Below are 17,495 nucleotides of genomic sequence, written 5' to 3' on the forward strand. Positions count from 1 at the left end.
TGGACATCACCAGACAGCAAGTATAGAAATCAAATAGAATACATAACTGGAAGCAGGAAATGGAACCGTCTATTCTATCTGCTAAAACAACAGCAGACACTGACTGTAGTACAGGCCATGAATTGTTAATATCAAAAATTAGAATAAAGCTGAAGAAAAACACCAAAATATCCATAGTCACAAAATACAATCTAAGAAACATTCCTGAAGAGTTTGACAATGATGTAAAAGACAGACTTGCATTACTAAGTTGGAGTGAATGTAAACCAGAAGGACTATGGGTTGAAACTAAAGTTATAATCAGGAAAGAATGCATAAAGACTAATCATGTAGCCAAAAGAATTGAAAAACCTTCATGGATGACTAAGAAAACTCTTGAAATTGCTAGTAAAAACAGATAAGAAGCAAAATTAAAAGGTGATAGAACAGAATTAAAAGTCTAAATGCAGAGTTCTAGTGACTCACACACACAAACAGAACTATTATAATTTAAAGAAATAGAAGGGAACAATAAGAAAGCAAGAACAAGAGATCTGTTCCACAAGATCCAAGAAGTCAAAGGGAAATTTAAAGCACAGGAAGGCATCCTGAAAGATCAACATGGAAATACATTAACTGAACAAAACAAAATAAATAAAAGGTGCGAACGGTACCCTGAAGAACTATACAGAAGAGATGAAAGGATGACAGATTCCTTCCAAGAAGAATCTTTTGAAGAATCAACTACAGTTTTAGAAAATGAAGTGAAAGTTGCACAAAGAGCAATTGGGGAAAACAAATCATCAGGAGCTGATGGATTATTATTAGAGCTATTCTAAGTCACAGAAATAGAGCCCATCAAAATCTTGACAAGAATGTGCTAACAAATATGGGAAACAAAACAATGGCCCACAGACTGGATACAGTCAAATTTACATTTCAATCCCCAAAAGGAGATGTCAAAGACTGCAGCAACTATCAGACCATCGGCATTAATTTGTCATGAGTAAAGTGATGCTCAAAGGTTTATAACAAAGGCTGTTTACAAATATGGAATGAGAAATGCTTATGTTCAAGTTGGTACCAATTGCAAACCTATGTTTATTACTGAAGCCTATGAGAAATTTCCGGGGGTGGTGGTGGTGGTGGTGGTGGTGGTGGTGTCAGCTTTTGTTTCACAGATTATAGCAAAGCTTTTGACTGTGTGGCTCATGAAAAGCTATGGTTTTAAAGGAAATTAGTGTCCCACATCATCTGATTCTTTTGAAGCACAGCCCATACTCTAGATAAGAGCCTACTGTTAGGACAAAATATGGAGAAACTGAATGGTTTCCAACTGGGAAAAGTGTTAGACAAGGATGTATTTTAACTCCCTAATTCTTTAATATGTATGCAAAAAATATAAGGAAAGTTGGATTAGATTTAGATGAAAGTACAATGAAATTTTTGGGGGGAGGGGGATGGACATTAACAATTTGACATATGCAGTAAGTACTACATTAGTGGCAGAAAACAACAAAACTTGAAATGACTACTGCTGAAAGTTAAAGGAGAAAGTGCCAAAGCAGCAATACAGCAGAACATCAAGACAAAAAATAATGACTACTGGATAACTGCTCAACTTTAGGGTGGACAATAAGAAAACTGAAATAGTTGAAAAATTTCTATTCCTTGACTTCATCATCAACCAAAAGGGAGACTGCAACCAGGAAATCAGGAAGCTAACACTAAAAAGGGCAGCCATGAAAGAGCTAGAAAAAATTCTTACATGTAAGGATGCATTACTGGCAACCAAGTTTAAATTAATTCATTCCACAGTATTCCCTATTACTATGTATAGGTGCAAAAGCTGGACAATGAAGACAACTTGCAAAAAGAAAGCAGATTCCTTTGAAATGTGGTATTGGAAGACAGTGTTATGGATACCGTAGACCACCAAAAACCAAAAATATCAAATCCAGCTTAAACTATCCTTAGAAGCTAAAATGACTAAACTGAAGCCATCATACTTTGGTCACAAAGTGAGAAGACAATCATTCTAGGAAAGGAATCATGCTAGGCAGCAGGAAAACAGGAAGACCCAACATGAGACAGATTGACTTTTTAAAAGAAGCCACCGCTTTCTCTTTGCAAGGCTGATAACAATAGGATGTTTTTGAGCACACTAATTCATGGGATCTCCATGAGTCAAAACTGACTTGACAGTACTTAACACATCGAGAAAAAAATCTATAAAATATTTTATCTTTTAGAATGAGTTAGATGCTTTTAAAGAAAACGTGAGCATGCTGTAGACATAAGCAGCTCTTAAATTCTAGACACATTTCTGCACCTAGAAGAATACCTAATCTTCATGAGGGGCGCATGAAGAGTTTTCACTGTTTTTCAACTGTTGCATGTCTTCTGTTGTCCTTTCAACCAGACTTACGGTTGATCTTTTCACCTCCCACAAACTAGAATAAAAGTACCTTATTGCCTATCACTGCAGACCATATGTGGACTCGGTAAGGTAACCAACTCATCTAGGTTTGGCACCAGTAAATGCACACCATGAAAAAAGGAGCTTTGTTAGAGATAACTTACCAAAAATATTAAAACAAGGCATACAATTCAGTTATGACAGGATTCATAGAAATATAACAAAGCTAACTTGCTGCCTATTTTCTGAAGTCCTAGAACAGCTCAGTTGGTTCTTGAGGTGTAAAGTTTCCAGAGCATCATACAAGTGTATTTCAAGGAAGGGGAAGAAGAGACTATTCTTCTTACTAGCTACACTTATAGACAAAGCTGGCCAAACTTCTGACCACCCCCCACCCCCAAACAATCATAGGGAACCTTCACAGAACCTTCCTGTGAATGAGTGAACTGCCCCATTCTGCACTGAGATTCTCAGTGGCATCACACAATCTAATTAAGTCTGCCTGGGAACACATCCTCGAGAGACTGCTATGAAGGAGTGTACTCTGCACCTGAAAAAGGCACAAAACTAGCTCAGGCTGGTACTCTCTTACCAAAGCCTCAGAAGCAAACTCTTTCATTGGGAACTGAGCTTTCTCTAACCACAGCAAAAACTAAGGTATACGTGGTAAGATGGCACAGGATCCATCAGTTTGCAGTTTTCTCTCAAGTAGTGGGCATATTTGCAATTTTGTTTGTACAAACCTAAGGAATTTACAACTTTTAAATTCCATGAATGTCAAATATTGCATTTTTATACACTAAGTTATGTGATGCATTCTGTGTTGCCAAAGTAGTTAAATTTGGTTTAGGTTTAATAAGACAGTAAGTATTGCATATATTTCAATTACTTCCAAAATTTTCATTTTTTTCCAAGGGAGTTTTTCCAAGGGGAAAAAAAAATCTTTTTTTCAGTAGCTTCAAAAGTTCTGTACATTAAACATCTAAGCCTACATTTTACTGATACAAAGATTGTCAATATAAGCCAAGTTTCCAAGAGCTGCTACTGCTCCAGCAGCAAATTCACAAAACTTTCTTCAGAAGTCTCAGGACCCTCCAAAGCACAATCATGAGGCATAATGACCTACAACAGGCGTCCCCAATGGAGTGTCCGTAGACACTATGGTGTCCAATGCGGTACCTGTGAACACCGTGACGAAGTGTTTTAAGGAACTGTGGTGATGCCAGATAGGGCTTTTGTCCAGCGAAGCTTGGGATTGGCTATTAGAAATTTGATGGTCTGTGCTAAAGCAATTTCATGTTACCTTAGTAGCAGCTGGCACTAGTGTACAAGGATCTATACTGTATTACTGTAGTTAAGCTGTGGTAGTTGTTTTATAACTGGCAGCAACCAATCTGTGACAGTAATTTTGTTACTGTTTGTACAATGCAGTGTCAGAATTTCAAATGTATCTGCAGGATCAAAAAGGTTGGGAGATTCCTGGCTTACAACTTGAATCAACAACAACTCACACCAATCATCAGTATTAAACTTATCTATCCTATTTGGATTTCATCCATATAGCAGTATAAGCATGGTATACAACCAATATAGTATGTTTCCTCAAATACTGATCACATGAAGAATATATTGAAAATACAGGGGTGCCATCATCATGGTTACTTTGTATAAAGAACAATTTTCAGATTCACATACCTTTCCTTTTGTTGGTTTTTGATTTTTTCCTTCAATATCTTCAAAGTCCGTATCAGAAGAAAAGTAAGTTTCAGACTCTCTGAAAAGACATGTTCTTCATTAGAGTTGCTTTTCCTCAAGACCATTCTGTTTCTTCAACTACTGCTGCTATTGTTCAAACATTGAATGATAAACAATTTCTCCCTGGAGAACTGCTTCCAATATGAACAAGTACAGGACTTTTCTCAGTATTACGGAACTTTTAAGGTGGATCTGTGTTTTTAAAAAATATACCTGCCTCTCTCCCAAGCATCCAAGGTAGGTAACAATAATTTTAAAATTAAACATTAAATCAGACGCTATGTTAAAACCATTCTAAAAATATCTTATGGAATTCCACTAGAGGATAATATCCAGTTTTACTTTCTTCCACAGTGTGGAAAAAAACATTTCTCACTTTAACGGAATTACCAAAGTTCCATGGGTGACAAGTATGTGAAGGAGGAATGTTTGGTTTCTGTTTTTACCATGTTTTGCTGCACATATTTTACTTATCTACCTTAACAAATACAAAACAAACATAATTAGTGTGTGCAGAGAAACATGGTAGCAACAAAAAGTTTAGTGGGGGCAGTGGGTCTAAGAAATTTTCCATCATAATGTGAATACAGAGCCTATGAAACCCAGGGAACCTGCAGGCCAAATGAAGAGTACCGGATATAGAAGTCTCACCTGAATCAAATTTGATACACACAGTTATTTCACAGACAAGAGATTTTATTTTGCATGAACCCCGTGTGCCACTTTTTACAGATACACTTTTTAAAAACCCACAATGAACCACAACTATCCACACAGTGACTGTCCCATTAAGGTTCAAGCGCTAGGTAAAAACATCCTTGTTCCTACTGGTTTCCAGTAACTAGTTTTTAATGAGGGTAAGGCTAGGTTTCTTCCTTTATATAATTACTTTGTCTTCTGATGCTTAATGGTAGATTTTTTTATTGTTACTAAATTAACTTTATACTATTTACATCCCTATTCAATTGGTATGTCTTAAATGTTAACCACTCCTGTTTTAAGTGTTATTAACATTGTTGTAGCTGCTAGTTCTTGCCCACTGCTTCCCAAACCATGTACAAGTGAGGCATTATATAAATACTACTTGGCTTGGATCTTACACAGCATTAGAACAGCTGTGCGGCATAAACAATGACTTCCCTAATCTCACCCTCACCCTACAATTCATCTATGAAATTATACCATCCAGCAGTCAAAAAAGAAGGAGATGCAGAAAGATGGGCAAATCAGCACAAAACACACTCGTCCTCTTTTGCAAGCAGAAAGGGAGCTTAGGATTGAAGCCTATACTGTAATTTAAAAAACAGTCAATAGGGCTTTTGGTTATCTAGCAGGTAAGAACCAACAGTACTTTAAAAACATACAAACATGGAATCATATCTGCTATTTAATTTCTTCTAAAATATTTATCTAAAACCAGAGTTTCAGCAGTGGCGTAGCGCCAAGGGGATGGGAGGGTGCATGACACACCGGTGTGGGGCCGTTCCAGGGTGGGGAGAGGGCACAGTTCTCCCTCGCTTCAGTTTCAATGAGTTCAATCAGCCCTGAGTTTCAACGATGCTCAATCTTATCAAAAACACATTTACTTAGGAATAAACCAGTGCTCCATCAGCTGCACTTGCTCCAAGTGTTGTACTGGATCAGGCTTGAGGTTCTGGTGTTAACCTTCAAAGCCCTAGTCTGGGACTGTTGCATCAGTGGGACCGCCTCTCCCAATAACACCCCCCGCCAAAGAGCATTAAACTTAGCAACAGCAGCTTACTCATGGCCCTGAGATTACATTGATAGGAAAGCTAGGCAGATAAATAAATTCTACTGGTTATAATCAGCCTTACTCCTTGGCAAGGGAACACAGGACTATAGTCATGAGTACATGAAAACTGCCTTATACAGAGTCAGACCATTAGTCTTCCTAGCAAACATTGCTTATTAGAGTGGCAGTGCATTTCACAATCTCCAGCACAGATCATTCCAGCCCAGTTACAATGATCCTATAACCTGGGCAGACTCATTTCTTATTTACTATACTATGGCCCCACTCTTTGTCTGGAATACCTATATATTGTGCCTACCCTGTGGTGGGGATGGTGGAATAGCAAGCTTGCATCACCACCACTGTGTCCACACAATGCTGCCTGGAAGAGCTTTTCTGGGTTGTAAGAGGCTCTTATCCCAGGTGCCTGAGGATGTTGATTTGGACATATGGAGGCTTGCATATTCACAATATTTTCTGCAGGTAAAACCCATAGTTACTGCACTTCAGATGCCACAATTGGTTCAGTTCAATCTCAGGATGCTATCAGAATGCAGCCCAATATTACTTCCATGGATGCATTTCAGTTATTGAGACACAATGAAATAGACAAAATTGTGAAAGGTGAGCATCCCACCCACATCTAGGTTCAATCCTTGCCCTTCAAGGTTGATAGTATCAGGGCAGGTTGGGTCAGTTGAGTGGGTCTGGAATGTAATAAATACTTCTCTGCAGGATGATGGAGTAACATTCACTCTGAAGGAAATCTGAAATCCCTCCTACAGAAGCCATCTCTGGGCCTAAACAACACAAGTGTAGTTTATTAGATTTACTATGTCACCCTTCCCATACCATGTTAACATAACTATTACAATCTCATTCTTTGGCAAGATACTTGAGTGGAATACATAAGATAATGAAGAATCAAGCTTCTTTCCTCAGCCAGACCAGCGGTGGCGAACCTATGGCACGGGTGCCAGAGATGGCACTCAGAGCCCTTTCTGTGGGCACACATGCACAGAGTTCATCATGGGGGGGGGGGCGCGGAAAATCACACACACACACCCCACACACACATCTAGGCTAGCCTGGGCACGATCCTTTACCTGGGAGTAAGCTCGGTTGCAGGCAATGGGGCTTGCTTCTGAGTAAACCCTCCTAGGGTCGTGATTCACTCATTCGAAGTGTTGCACGGTTGCTTCACCAAGCTTACTACCGGGTAACGTGCACCTCGGAGTCAACCATCTTTTCTAAACTAAAACCTCAGTATTCAGGTTAAATTGCTGTGTTGGCACTTTGTGATAAATAAGAGGGTTTGGGGTTGCAATTTGGGCACTCGGTCTTCACCATCACTGACCCAGACAAAGGAGACAGAGGTCATGCTCAGAGACAAGAAGCTTACTCCAGCAAATGCTGTCCTATTTAAAAGACTGCTGTGACACCAGAACCAAAAGAACACAGACCAATGAAGCAGAAAACCAAAGCAGAAATAAATTATGATGTCCACCTAACTGAACACAACATAAAACACCAACTAAGCACAAAAAGAAGGTTATAACTGATGGAGAAAACTATAGAGAGAACTGCAGCTGCTAAGGTGACATAGGAGGAGCAGAAGGTGCTCACCCCTCCCCTTGGGGCAAATGCAGAGAAAACTTATCCTCCAAGAAATGGATCTGTGCGCCAATCCTTTGGCTAGATTCTACAACCTGTTCTGCAAAGGCGTAGAACAGATATGCTCTTCGGGGGTAGGGCGGTATACAAATATAATAAATAATAATAATAATATGCATGTTTCTGCACAAAAATCATAAAAGAGGAATTATATACAGCCGCTACAACTCAGTCATGACTCAATTCATTAAGCAAGGCTTTAAACTCACATAATAAAATTCCTTGGTGACGTGATTATGCTATGACTTTTTAGTTTGTGGTTTAATAAAACACATACATAATATTGTTTCTAATCGCAAAAAAGGTAGAAATAACACATTTTTGTGGTTTATAGTTAGCATTATAATTTTAGCTTACTTACTGAAGTAGAGCAAAATTAGTTGTTGCTTCTTGAGCTGCTATCATTTCTTTATCATCTTCTGGATCACTATTGTATTAGAAATGTATTCAAAAAGCAACTGTAGATGGTAAGTGTACTTGCGTGCCAATTTCTTCTCTTTATGTCGGAGACTTATACCTATGGGGGAAAAGATCAACATTACACCTTGAAGAAAAAAATGCTCACATAACCCATTTTATATAACATCCTCACAAGTGCTGCAGCAGCCTCTTTTTGTTATAACTTGAAAATCAGCCCAAGTTTCAATACAATTTACCTTCCTTTTCATTTTCCTTACCTGAGACAAATCAATATAAATAGAGGAAAGAGAGCTACCAATCCCAGTACCTCCTCTTGCCCTTAAAAAAAATCTTGCCAGATCAACCCAAGAGTCCATCTGATCCAGCACCTACTGTTCACAGTAGTCACCAAGCCTAGAAAGCAGGACAAGAAGTTCAGGGGTACATTATCTCTGAATATTTCCTTTAGTCACTCTCTTGGTACAGAGTGGTAAGCTATCAGTACTAAGCTGTCAGTAGTATGGTAAAAGCTTTACTCACAACCTGACTTTGATCCCAATGGAAGTAGGTTTTAGGTAACCAGCTCAAAGTTGACTTGGCCTTCCATCTTTCTGAGCTTAGTAAAATGAGTACCTGGCTTGCTGGGGGTAAAGTGGGCGACTGGGGAAACCATCCCTAAACATAGGCCATGCATTCACTTGCGTACTGCCTTGCAACAAGCCTACCTTTCCTTCACCATAGACATTCATTTATGCATTTTTATTAGTTTCTCCCAAAGCCATTGTGCCATAGATCAGAGAAGCTGATGATTTCCAAATGCTGGCAAAACACGACCTTTCCTATAGCTTCTCTTTCCCTGCAAAGCTAATCACCCAATTAGAAAGTGTATCTCTTCTTCTGGGTTTTGCAAAATCTCAGAGGAGGAAAGCAGGAAGCCAGGCGGGCAAAAATGCAGATGGGGAAGGAGAAAGACTCACAGTAGGAGGATATTTCTTAACAGAGAGCAGCAGGGGAAGCCCCACAGCTATGGAACTGAAGTAAGTGAAGAAAAGGTCATAGTCTGTCTAGTTAACATCACAATGTGACATCATCCCATGGGTCAGTAATAACCTGATGATGATCTTTACCTTTAGCTATCATGGCTAGTAAATGTTTACAGACCGATCCTTCCTGAATATTTCTAGCACCTTTTTGAAAGCACCCAAGCCAGCAGTTACCACCATATACTCTAATGGAAAAAATAATTCTGCTAATAAAAATTTTATGAGTTATTGGAACTTTATCAATTGTAATAAATTTTTAAAAATTTTAAACAGATTTTATGAATTTAAAATTTTATAAATTGGTAAGTTTAATAGGTTTTATATATTGTTATATATCAGATTTGTTTTTAGATTATTGATATTTTATAATTTTTTCTTATGTTGTAACCTGCCCTGATACCTTTGGGGTAGGCTAAGAATACACGTAAATATATAAAAATAAATAAATAATAGCCCTAATCAAAGGCGGTGGGGGGAAAAGAAGCAAAGCAAATCTTGACAGATTGTCCTCCCCGGGGGCATTTACCCTGGCAGAGGAGCAAATGTGTTGTCAGGTGGCTGCTATGGCCCTCCAAAATGGCCAGGAGCACCACATCAACACCGCTGGCCCCGCCAGCATAGTGGGGGCGTTCTGGAGGCATGGCTGAGGGTGGACCTTATGTTAGTTGGTTTCCACCCTGATTTTGCCGCTGGATATGCTGCAGCCCCGAGCTCCATGGAGCCCTATGAAGGGCTTTCGGGCAGAGTGAATGTGTGTGTATGTTTCTTTTATTTTTCGCCTCCTCGTGCCACCAAAAAGCCTCTGGAAGCAGCACAGCAGCAGCGACGTCCTAGCCCACCCACACGGTTTGGATTGGTTTGTAAGCAAGTTCATTTTTTAGTTATTGTATCTGTCCAGAATCTAGTGCCGTCTTTTATACTGGACAGTCCCGATTTCCTTGTAACCAAGTGGCCTTGTGTGCAATGCCTGCTAGGAACACTCTCAGTTTTTGTCCAGTAGGTACATTTACTCTCCCTTGGAACTTCTAATATAGGAGATTCATGTTTTCTAGGTGATTATCCCTAGGAATTTGTGTGAGATAATACAAGTATATGTGGGGGGGGGGGGAGGAGAGAGATAAAACCACAAATATCTATAGCAAGGGCATGACAAATTCCAGGTGCCAGGTCACCACGGCACTTATAAATTTCATTGCCATCATTAGCATCTCAGCAATTCTCAATGGAACTAGAAACAGCTGAATCCAACCAGATTTTGAATGGCTGAAAAAGGAAGGAAAGGGTCACCTTTGATCAACAGAAAGGCTGTGTTTGAGATCATGGGACCTGCACAAAAAACAGCCGTTGTAGTAGGGAAAATAACAAGTCAAGGTTGGGCAAAAAAATTGGCAACCACACAAAAGCTTATTTTACCATTTTGCATCACAATGTTTTCTTGTATGACATTAAAATAAATGTGCCTGAAGTTCTTGTTCACTTGGTTATACATATGTTTAATAATAATTCAGTGGGAGTGAATGAAGTTATTTCTTGAAGTGTTTTCTATACTGGCTCCAATATTCAATTAAATGAAGCTTTTAAAAGCAACAATGGGATTATGAAAAACTGGTGAGAAATTACACTAGGGTAGTTTTTTTGTTGTGGAGATGACAGTCTAAATCGGGTTTCCCACATGCTCCAGTCACACACTATCAGCTTCAACAGTATCTCAAAGAGTTGTTGGGAGGATAAAATGAGGGAGAAGCAAATGACTTCAGTTACTTTGGGTTACAGATGGGGAGAAAAGCAGGGTGTAAATGAAGTAACAGTAAATACATATTTATATTCTACAATGCTTTTGCCACACCTTTAGCAAAATTACAAGGTTTTGTAATAGCAATACAAAACCCTGATGGCTAAAATGTCAATTTGGCTCCAAAAATTGGCTCCTAGAGCCCTTCGGGGATGAGACGGTCTATAAAATCCAACCAACCAACCAACCAACCGATAAAGCCAAAGAAAATTGTCATGGTCTGCATGTACCTATCCTATCCCAATTAAAATAATTATATTTCTATGTCTATCCTTACACGGCAATGTTGCAATCACTTGATCTGATATTAATCTAGCAAGCAATATAAGTGATCAGATATTCTACTAGCTCCTGTGGAAGAGAGTTAAAATAGTTAAAATGTACTGGTCAATTACTTCCAGGGCATGACATGAGAAGTTCCCTTGATCTGCTAAATTCAGGTGTCAACAGTTTCCAGTGCCATCATTTTTTTTCTTAAACAAGGCAAGGAAGTACATGCTATTTTACAGATATTATTCCAATAATTTCCACATTAAACATTGGATGTCTTTGAATATAATTTTTAAAGTTTGAGAGAAAAAATCCAATCAAATATTTTAGCGCAAATATTTGCTATTGAGACATAACATCAACAGGACAATAAAAATATTTATTAAACATATATCAAAATAAACATTCTACATCAGATCCATGCTCTTTTTATGGTTCTGGAAGTTTTCCAGAAAACTTTCCCATTCATGTTTTCCCATAAAACTCACATCAATGGCTACAACTGTTTTCTAACCTGTCATTTGTTTTTCTATGCTTGTATTTCATATCCCCTGCTTATTATCCCCAGCTCCCTACTGCCTTCCATGGTATCAAACAATGTGACCATTTAACATTAAGAGCTAGCAGCCTTCATCCTTTGATGTTCCAGTGGAAATGGTTTCTTTTGTACTGGTCAGCTTGTACAACTTAAGATAGACCATAGCTCAATGATACAGCACAGGCTTTGTAAACAGAAAACCCCAGATCCATCCCCTCACCAAGAATTACAGTAATCAGTGGCGGGGGAGGTCCAGTTCACTGTGGGAAAAACTTCTCAATCAAGTCCAATGCAAAGTTCAGTTTGGTCCAAGTTTAAAAACTAGATTTCAAAATTCATGCAACTGTCTACATATCATTAATAATCAAATTGTTATTACAAAATGGTTGAATTACGTCATTTAATACACATCTCTGCAAAAGAAAGCTACCATAATATAGGCAGTGCTTCAAAGTACAATTACAAGGTAGTAAGACAACCCAAAGGACAATGTCACATTCTTTATTATAAGCAATCTATTTCACATATGAAAGGTTAATAAAATAAAGCTGTATTAGTATATGCCAGCTAGACCAAAATTTACTATGTGCCACAATAATATATCTTTAAATTAATTCTGTACATCAAATGTCTGTGTATATCTATACTGGTTGCCATACAAATATTAGCATTTTAACGCCAGTTGAAACTTCTGTGCAGAAGCTACAAGACATCTCAAACCCAACAAAATACAATTTAAGTAACTCCCGGCCAATGGTGTTTTGTAGCGGCACAATATGCCATGTGAGCGCATCAAACAAGATGTTTATTCTGTAATGACTCAGCAGCATACATAGTAGATTATCTGCAGCTAGACAATCTGCTGCCAATGGCATGACTTTTTGATCCCCAGTTTTTATATGCAACATCTGTTCAGACTATTACCACGCTGGCAAATGACAAGACAGTTTTCAAAAGTTTATAAGACCATTTAAATGCCACTTTAATGTTTATTATTTCCCAAGTTTTTAAACCTAAATCACAGATATTAACCACTAACTAAAATTGAAATTGTATTTTCAATTTCCAAACGGAGCTCTAAAAGTGTAGTTTTATATTATAGCTCAATTCAAAGACTGGCAGGAAGAAAGGGCTGCATTTCAGGCTGCCACTACGTGATGCTAAAACATAATCAGTTTACTTTTAAAATGAAAATGTATCATGCCGAAACATCACTTGGTGGAGCTCTAGCCTAAAGCTAAAGAACACAGGTCACCCAGAGATTGACCTAGCTATTTCCTGATAGGGAGTTTCAATAAAAATTTTAAGGAAGCATTAATAGCTATTATTTGTCTTTTTATAACAAAATATTTGTCTTTTTATAATAAAATATTATAAGCTATTATTTGTCTTTTTCAAACACTCTCTGTAAAAATTACTTTAAAATCCCCTCACCTTATTTCATTCTAGGTTTACCCATGCTAAAGAGTATAATTTGTTTAGCCACATTTTGACTACCAACAATATTATCTGCAGAAAGAGTTGTTGAGGAAGAAACATTTTTGGCGAAGATTTTCACAAAATTGAGCGAATTCATTAAATTAGAATATCTTCATCAATATGTTAGCAAACTTTTAGATAATCATATGCTCCAAATGGATTATATCAGTAGGCCCCCATCCTATGGACTGACCATATGCTTCCACAATAGTTTCATTTTTATGAAAGGCTTATTTTTACATTTTTTGTTGGAGTTAAAAAAAAATCAATAGTCCAACATATTGAAAGTTATTTTTTAAAAAATGTTTTAAGGGATTACTAGTCGTGCCACTGGTACCACACCAAACAAAACTACACAATCTACCTTGGGCCAAACAATCCATAAGGGAAATCTGTAATTAGGACATCTTAGTGTTTTTAAAAAATAAATAAATAAAGCAAGACATTCACCAGGGAGAGCAAATCCAACTGGGACCAAGGTAAAACAAAGCATAACTCACCTCTAGCCCTAGCTGTTTAGATCTGAAAGACAAACTTCACAGGAGATCATAATGATGGGTCGTGTGTGTGGGGGGGGGGGGGGGGGATCCATGCAACAGTTATTGAAACATTACTGAAACTCACTGTATATAGGGCTGCATTGAAACTACTCCAAAAGCTTCAACTGGTACAGAATGCAGCTGTAAGGGTCCTCAACAAGGGCCCCGTGGAGTTTCTGTTAAACGTTTTCGCTCCACCAGCTGCACTGGCTCTCAATATGCTTCCAGACTAGGTTCAAGGTGCTAGTTTAAAAACCCTTAATGGTCTGGAACCTTCTCTCTTGCTATGCCCCCCCCCCCACCTCAGGATGAATCTCTTTGGTTCCCCAAATCTACTGGATGTTCCTGACCTGAGAGCCATCTGGTTGTCCTCAGCCAGGGTCAGGCCTTTTTGAGTTCCCTGCCTGGTGGAACTCTAGGGAGATCAGGGCCTTGTGGCATCAGGCCCAGTTCCACAAGGTCTGCAAGATGGAGATGTCCCACCAGGCACACAGTTGAGGACTTTCAGCTGCTAGATTACATCCACCGGTCACCAGGCAGAGCCCCCCTGTTCTACATGCTCCCCTCAGTTCTCCTCCTCACTTTGTGGAGGGTCTGTTATTCTTGGGAGTCTGCTTTGCTGAGAACGACCCATTGGATACTCACCGTGAAGGGGTCTTCTCCTTGGTGGTCGCAGGCCATCTGGTTGGGTTGTTCGCTGCCCTGCGGCGAGTAGGCAGGAAAAGGCTCTTTGGTGACTTCCTGTCAGGTGTCCGTGGTGGTGCCGCCCCAGTATCTGACTAGCCGAGAGTAACAGTACACGGCAAACGTAACAAAAGTACAATATACAACACCACGGCCCAACATACCATGAAGGAAACATATAATCCTATTTAAAAGGGGACCAAAGAGCCCAACAAAGAACAGGCTGAACTGTAAACGATAAAAAACTGTAAAGCTGGATATTTAGAGAACACATTATCGGTCAGCAAAAAACCGGGTGGGCCCAGATGGCCTGCGACCACCAAGGAGAAGACCCCTTCACGGTGAGTATCCAATGGGTCGTTCTCCCTGGTGGTAGCAGGCCATCTGGTTGGGAACTTCCCAAGCAGTGCCCTGAGAAAAAAGGGAGGGTTCGGTTACTCCCCGATAATGTGCTCTAGAATGGGCCTCCCAAAGGAAGCCTGCACGGCATCAATGGATGCCAGTTTATAATGTTTAACGAATGAAGAGGGTAGAGCCCAAGTGGCTGCCCTACAAATCTGTTCAAGGGGGATGCGTTTAAGGAGAGCCGCATTGGCGGCCGTGCTCCTGGTGGAGTGGGCTGTAACTCCGGTCGGCATGGGGAATCCCCTGGCTTTATGGGCCTCAAGAATGCAGGCCTTAATAGTAGAGCTGATAGACGCAGCCGCCATAGGTTCGCCCAATCTGGGCGGGCTGATGTTAGCAAGCAGAGCCTCCGATTTGCGGAGTTTGTTTAGTACGTATCAGAAAGGTCTTGAGAGAACGCCTCACATCCAGGTGATGCCAACGGCGCTCTCTGGGGTGTGTGGGATTCGGACAAAATTTTTTTGTCAGAACCACCTCCTGCTGCAAATGGAATTTAGATGCCACTTTAGGTCTAAAGCAGGGATCAAGCTTTAACACTAGTTTGTCTGGGAAAAAAGCATAAATTTGGATTAGTTGACATGGCTCTAATCTCTAATACCCTTCTAGCGGAGGTTATGGCTACCAGGAACAAAAGCTTCATCCTAAGCCATTTTAAATGTATGTGTCGAACAGGTTCAAAGGAGGGTTTGGTAGGTGCGTCTAGCACCCCATGGAGACGCCAGGTAGGGAAGCGATGCTGTACTGGCGGTTGGGACTGAGAAACCCCTTTGAGAATTTTTAGGGTTTCTGGGTGCCTGGTGATAGGCATCCCCTTCGTCCCAGGTAGAACCGTTGCAATGGCAGCTACCTGACGCCTTAGGGTGGAACTTCTCAACCCTGACTCAAACCCGTTCTGCAGGAATTCCAATATGTACGGCAGGGAAGCTAACTCAGGGACCCTTCTTTTTCTACGGCACCACCGCACATAAGCCTTCCAGGAGGAGTGATAAATTCTGATTGGACTTTCTTCTGGCAGCTAAAATAGCCTTTATGATCCTTTTAGGATAACCCTGTTTTCTTAACAGTATCCGCTCAAGCGCCAGGCGGCTAGTCTGAGCCAGCCTGGGCCGGGATGTAGTAGGGGGCCCTGGGAGAGCAGGTCTGGCAGTTGTGGTAGAACCAACGGTGGTGTGACAGATAGCTGTTTTAGTACTGAGTACCAGGACCTCCTGGGCCAGTTCGGAGCCCCCAGTATGATTTCCCTCCGTTCCGACTGCACGCGGAGGAGTAGTCTGTGAAAAACTTGGATCGGGGGGAAAAACATAGAGGAACCCCTGCGGCCAGGGAGCTGAGAGTGCATCGGTCGCTGTCGTCTGTGAATGGTGGTATCTGGTGAAGAATACGCTGATCTGAGCATTGAGGAGTGATGCAAAGAGGTCGATCGTCGCCATCCCGGGTCGTTCCTGGATGGTCTGGAAAACTGCTGGGTTCAGCTTCCACTTGGAGCTGGAGAGCGTGGTCCGGCTGAGCCAGTCGGCTTCCAAATTTAGTGAGCCTCAAATGTGTTCGGCTCGCAGGGATGCAAGATTCTGTTCCGCCCATGAGATCACACACAATGCTTCTCTGTGTAGGGCAGGCGACCTGGAGCCTCCCTGATGATTGACATGGCACTTCGCCGAGATGTTGTCGGTGTGAAGCACTACGTGCTTCTGCAGAATAAGTTGCTTGAATGATTACAGGGCCCATCATATTGCTCTGACCTACTAGAACGTTGATCGGAAGCTGCGCCTGCGCTTCGGATCAGGAGCCCTGAGCCAGGTGGTGGCCCAGTTTGGCACTCCAGCCGGACAGACTGGCATCCACAAGGATATGGATCTGTTGCGAAGGGGCGAAAAACTTACCTTGTAGGAGGTTGTGGTGGATGGTCCACCATTTTAGACTGAGACGGACTGCTGGGGGGAGGCTCAATGATCGATCTGTCTTCAGAATGATTTGCTTTGCATAAGGCCGTAGAAGGGCTTGTAGAGGCCTGGCGTGGGCTCGACCCCACTGTATGAGGTCCATTGTGGACAGCAAGGGGCCCAGCAAGCTGGCAAGTTGTAGTAAGTTGGAAGATTTTGCCCGCAAGGTGCGAAGACTGGTCTCTTGGATTTTCAGGACTTTTACCCGAGGTACAAAGGGAGTACAAATGGACGTGTCTATCAATGCCCCTAAGTGTTCCATCTGTTGGGAAGGGGCCAAGGAACTCTTGCTCACGTGATGACAAATCCGATAAGACCAGTTGGACCCTTTCCACGTCTCTGACAGCCTGTATTTTCGATCAAGATCTGATGGGAAGGTCGTCGAGATACGAATAGATATGCATCCCTTGACTGCGGAGCAGGGAAATGGGTGCAATCAAGACTTTCGTGAAAACTCAGGGAGATGTCGCCAATCGACCGGCAGAGCTATGTACTGAAAATGGAGGTCTGCTATCGCGGACCGAGAAGCGATGATGAGCCAGGTGTACGGGTACATGGAGGTATGCCTCCATCAGAACCAAGGAGGTGATCATGTCCCCTCTCCTGATGGCCGCAACCGTGGATCTGATGGTTTCCATGCGAAACCTGAATTTGCACAGATGACGATTGACATGTCTTAGCTGAGGATCGCCCTGACGTCCCCATTCTTTTTGGGGACCGTGAAAAGGTGGGAGCACACTCCCATCCCTTGTTGATATTTTGGTACCGGTTCTATGGCTCTGATGGTAAGTAGATGTTTGACAGCCAGCTTTAGTCTGTTGGCTTC

The 17,495-nt window shown here is 41.0% G+C and overlaps 1 protein-coding gene across 3 annotated transcripts in view; it reads right to left on the bottom strand.

Annotated features, from left to right (window-relative positions):
• Window positions 1-17,495, bottom strand: part of STAG2 (stromal antigen 2) — an 80,769-nt gene that overhangs the window by 38,090 nt on the left and 25,184 nt on the right. For all 3 annotated transcript variants that reach the window (XM_048513745.1, XM_048513746.1, XM_048513747.1), the window contains exons 2-3: window positions 7,942-8,097; window positions 4,094-4,172 (exon numbers count right to left, since the gene is read on the bottom strand). In XM_048513745.1, the coding sequence (XP_048369702.1) occupies window positions 4,094-4,172; window positions 7,942-7,985 (123 nt within the window). In that variant the 5' untranslated portion in view covers window positions 7,986-8,097. The remainder of the gene's footprint in view (window positions 1-4,093; window positions 4,173-7,941; window positions 8,098-17,495) is intronic.

Source organism: Sphaerodactylus townsendi, linkage group LG13, assembly GCF_021028975.2.
Source record: "Sphaerodactylus townsendi isolate TG3544 linkage group LG13, MPM_Stown_v2.3, whole genome shotgun sequence".
Classification (NCBI taxonomy): domain Eukaryota; kingdom Metazoa; phylum Chordata; class Lepidosauria; order Squamata; family Sphaerodactylidae; genus Sphaerodactylus; species Sphaerodactylus townsendi.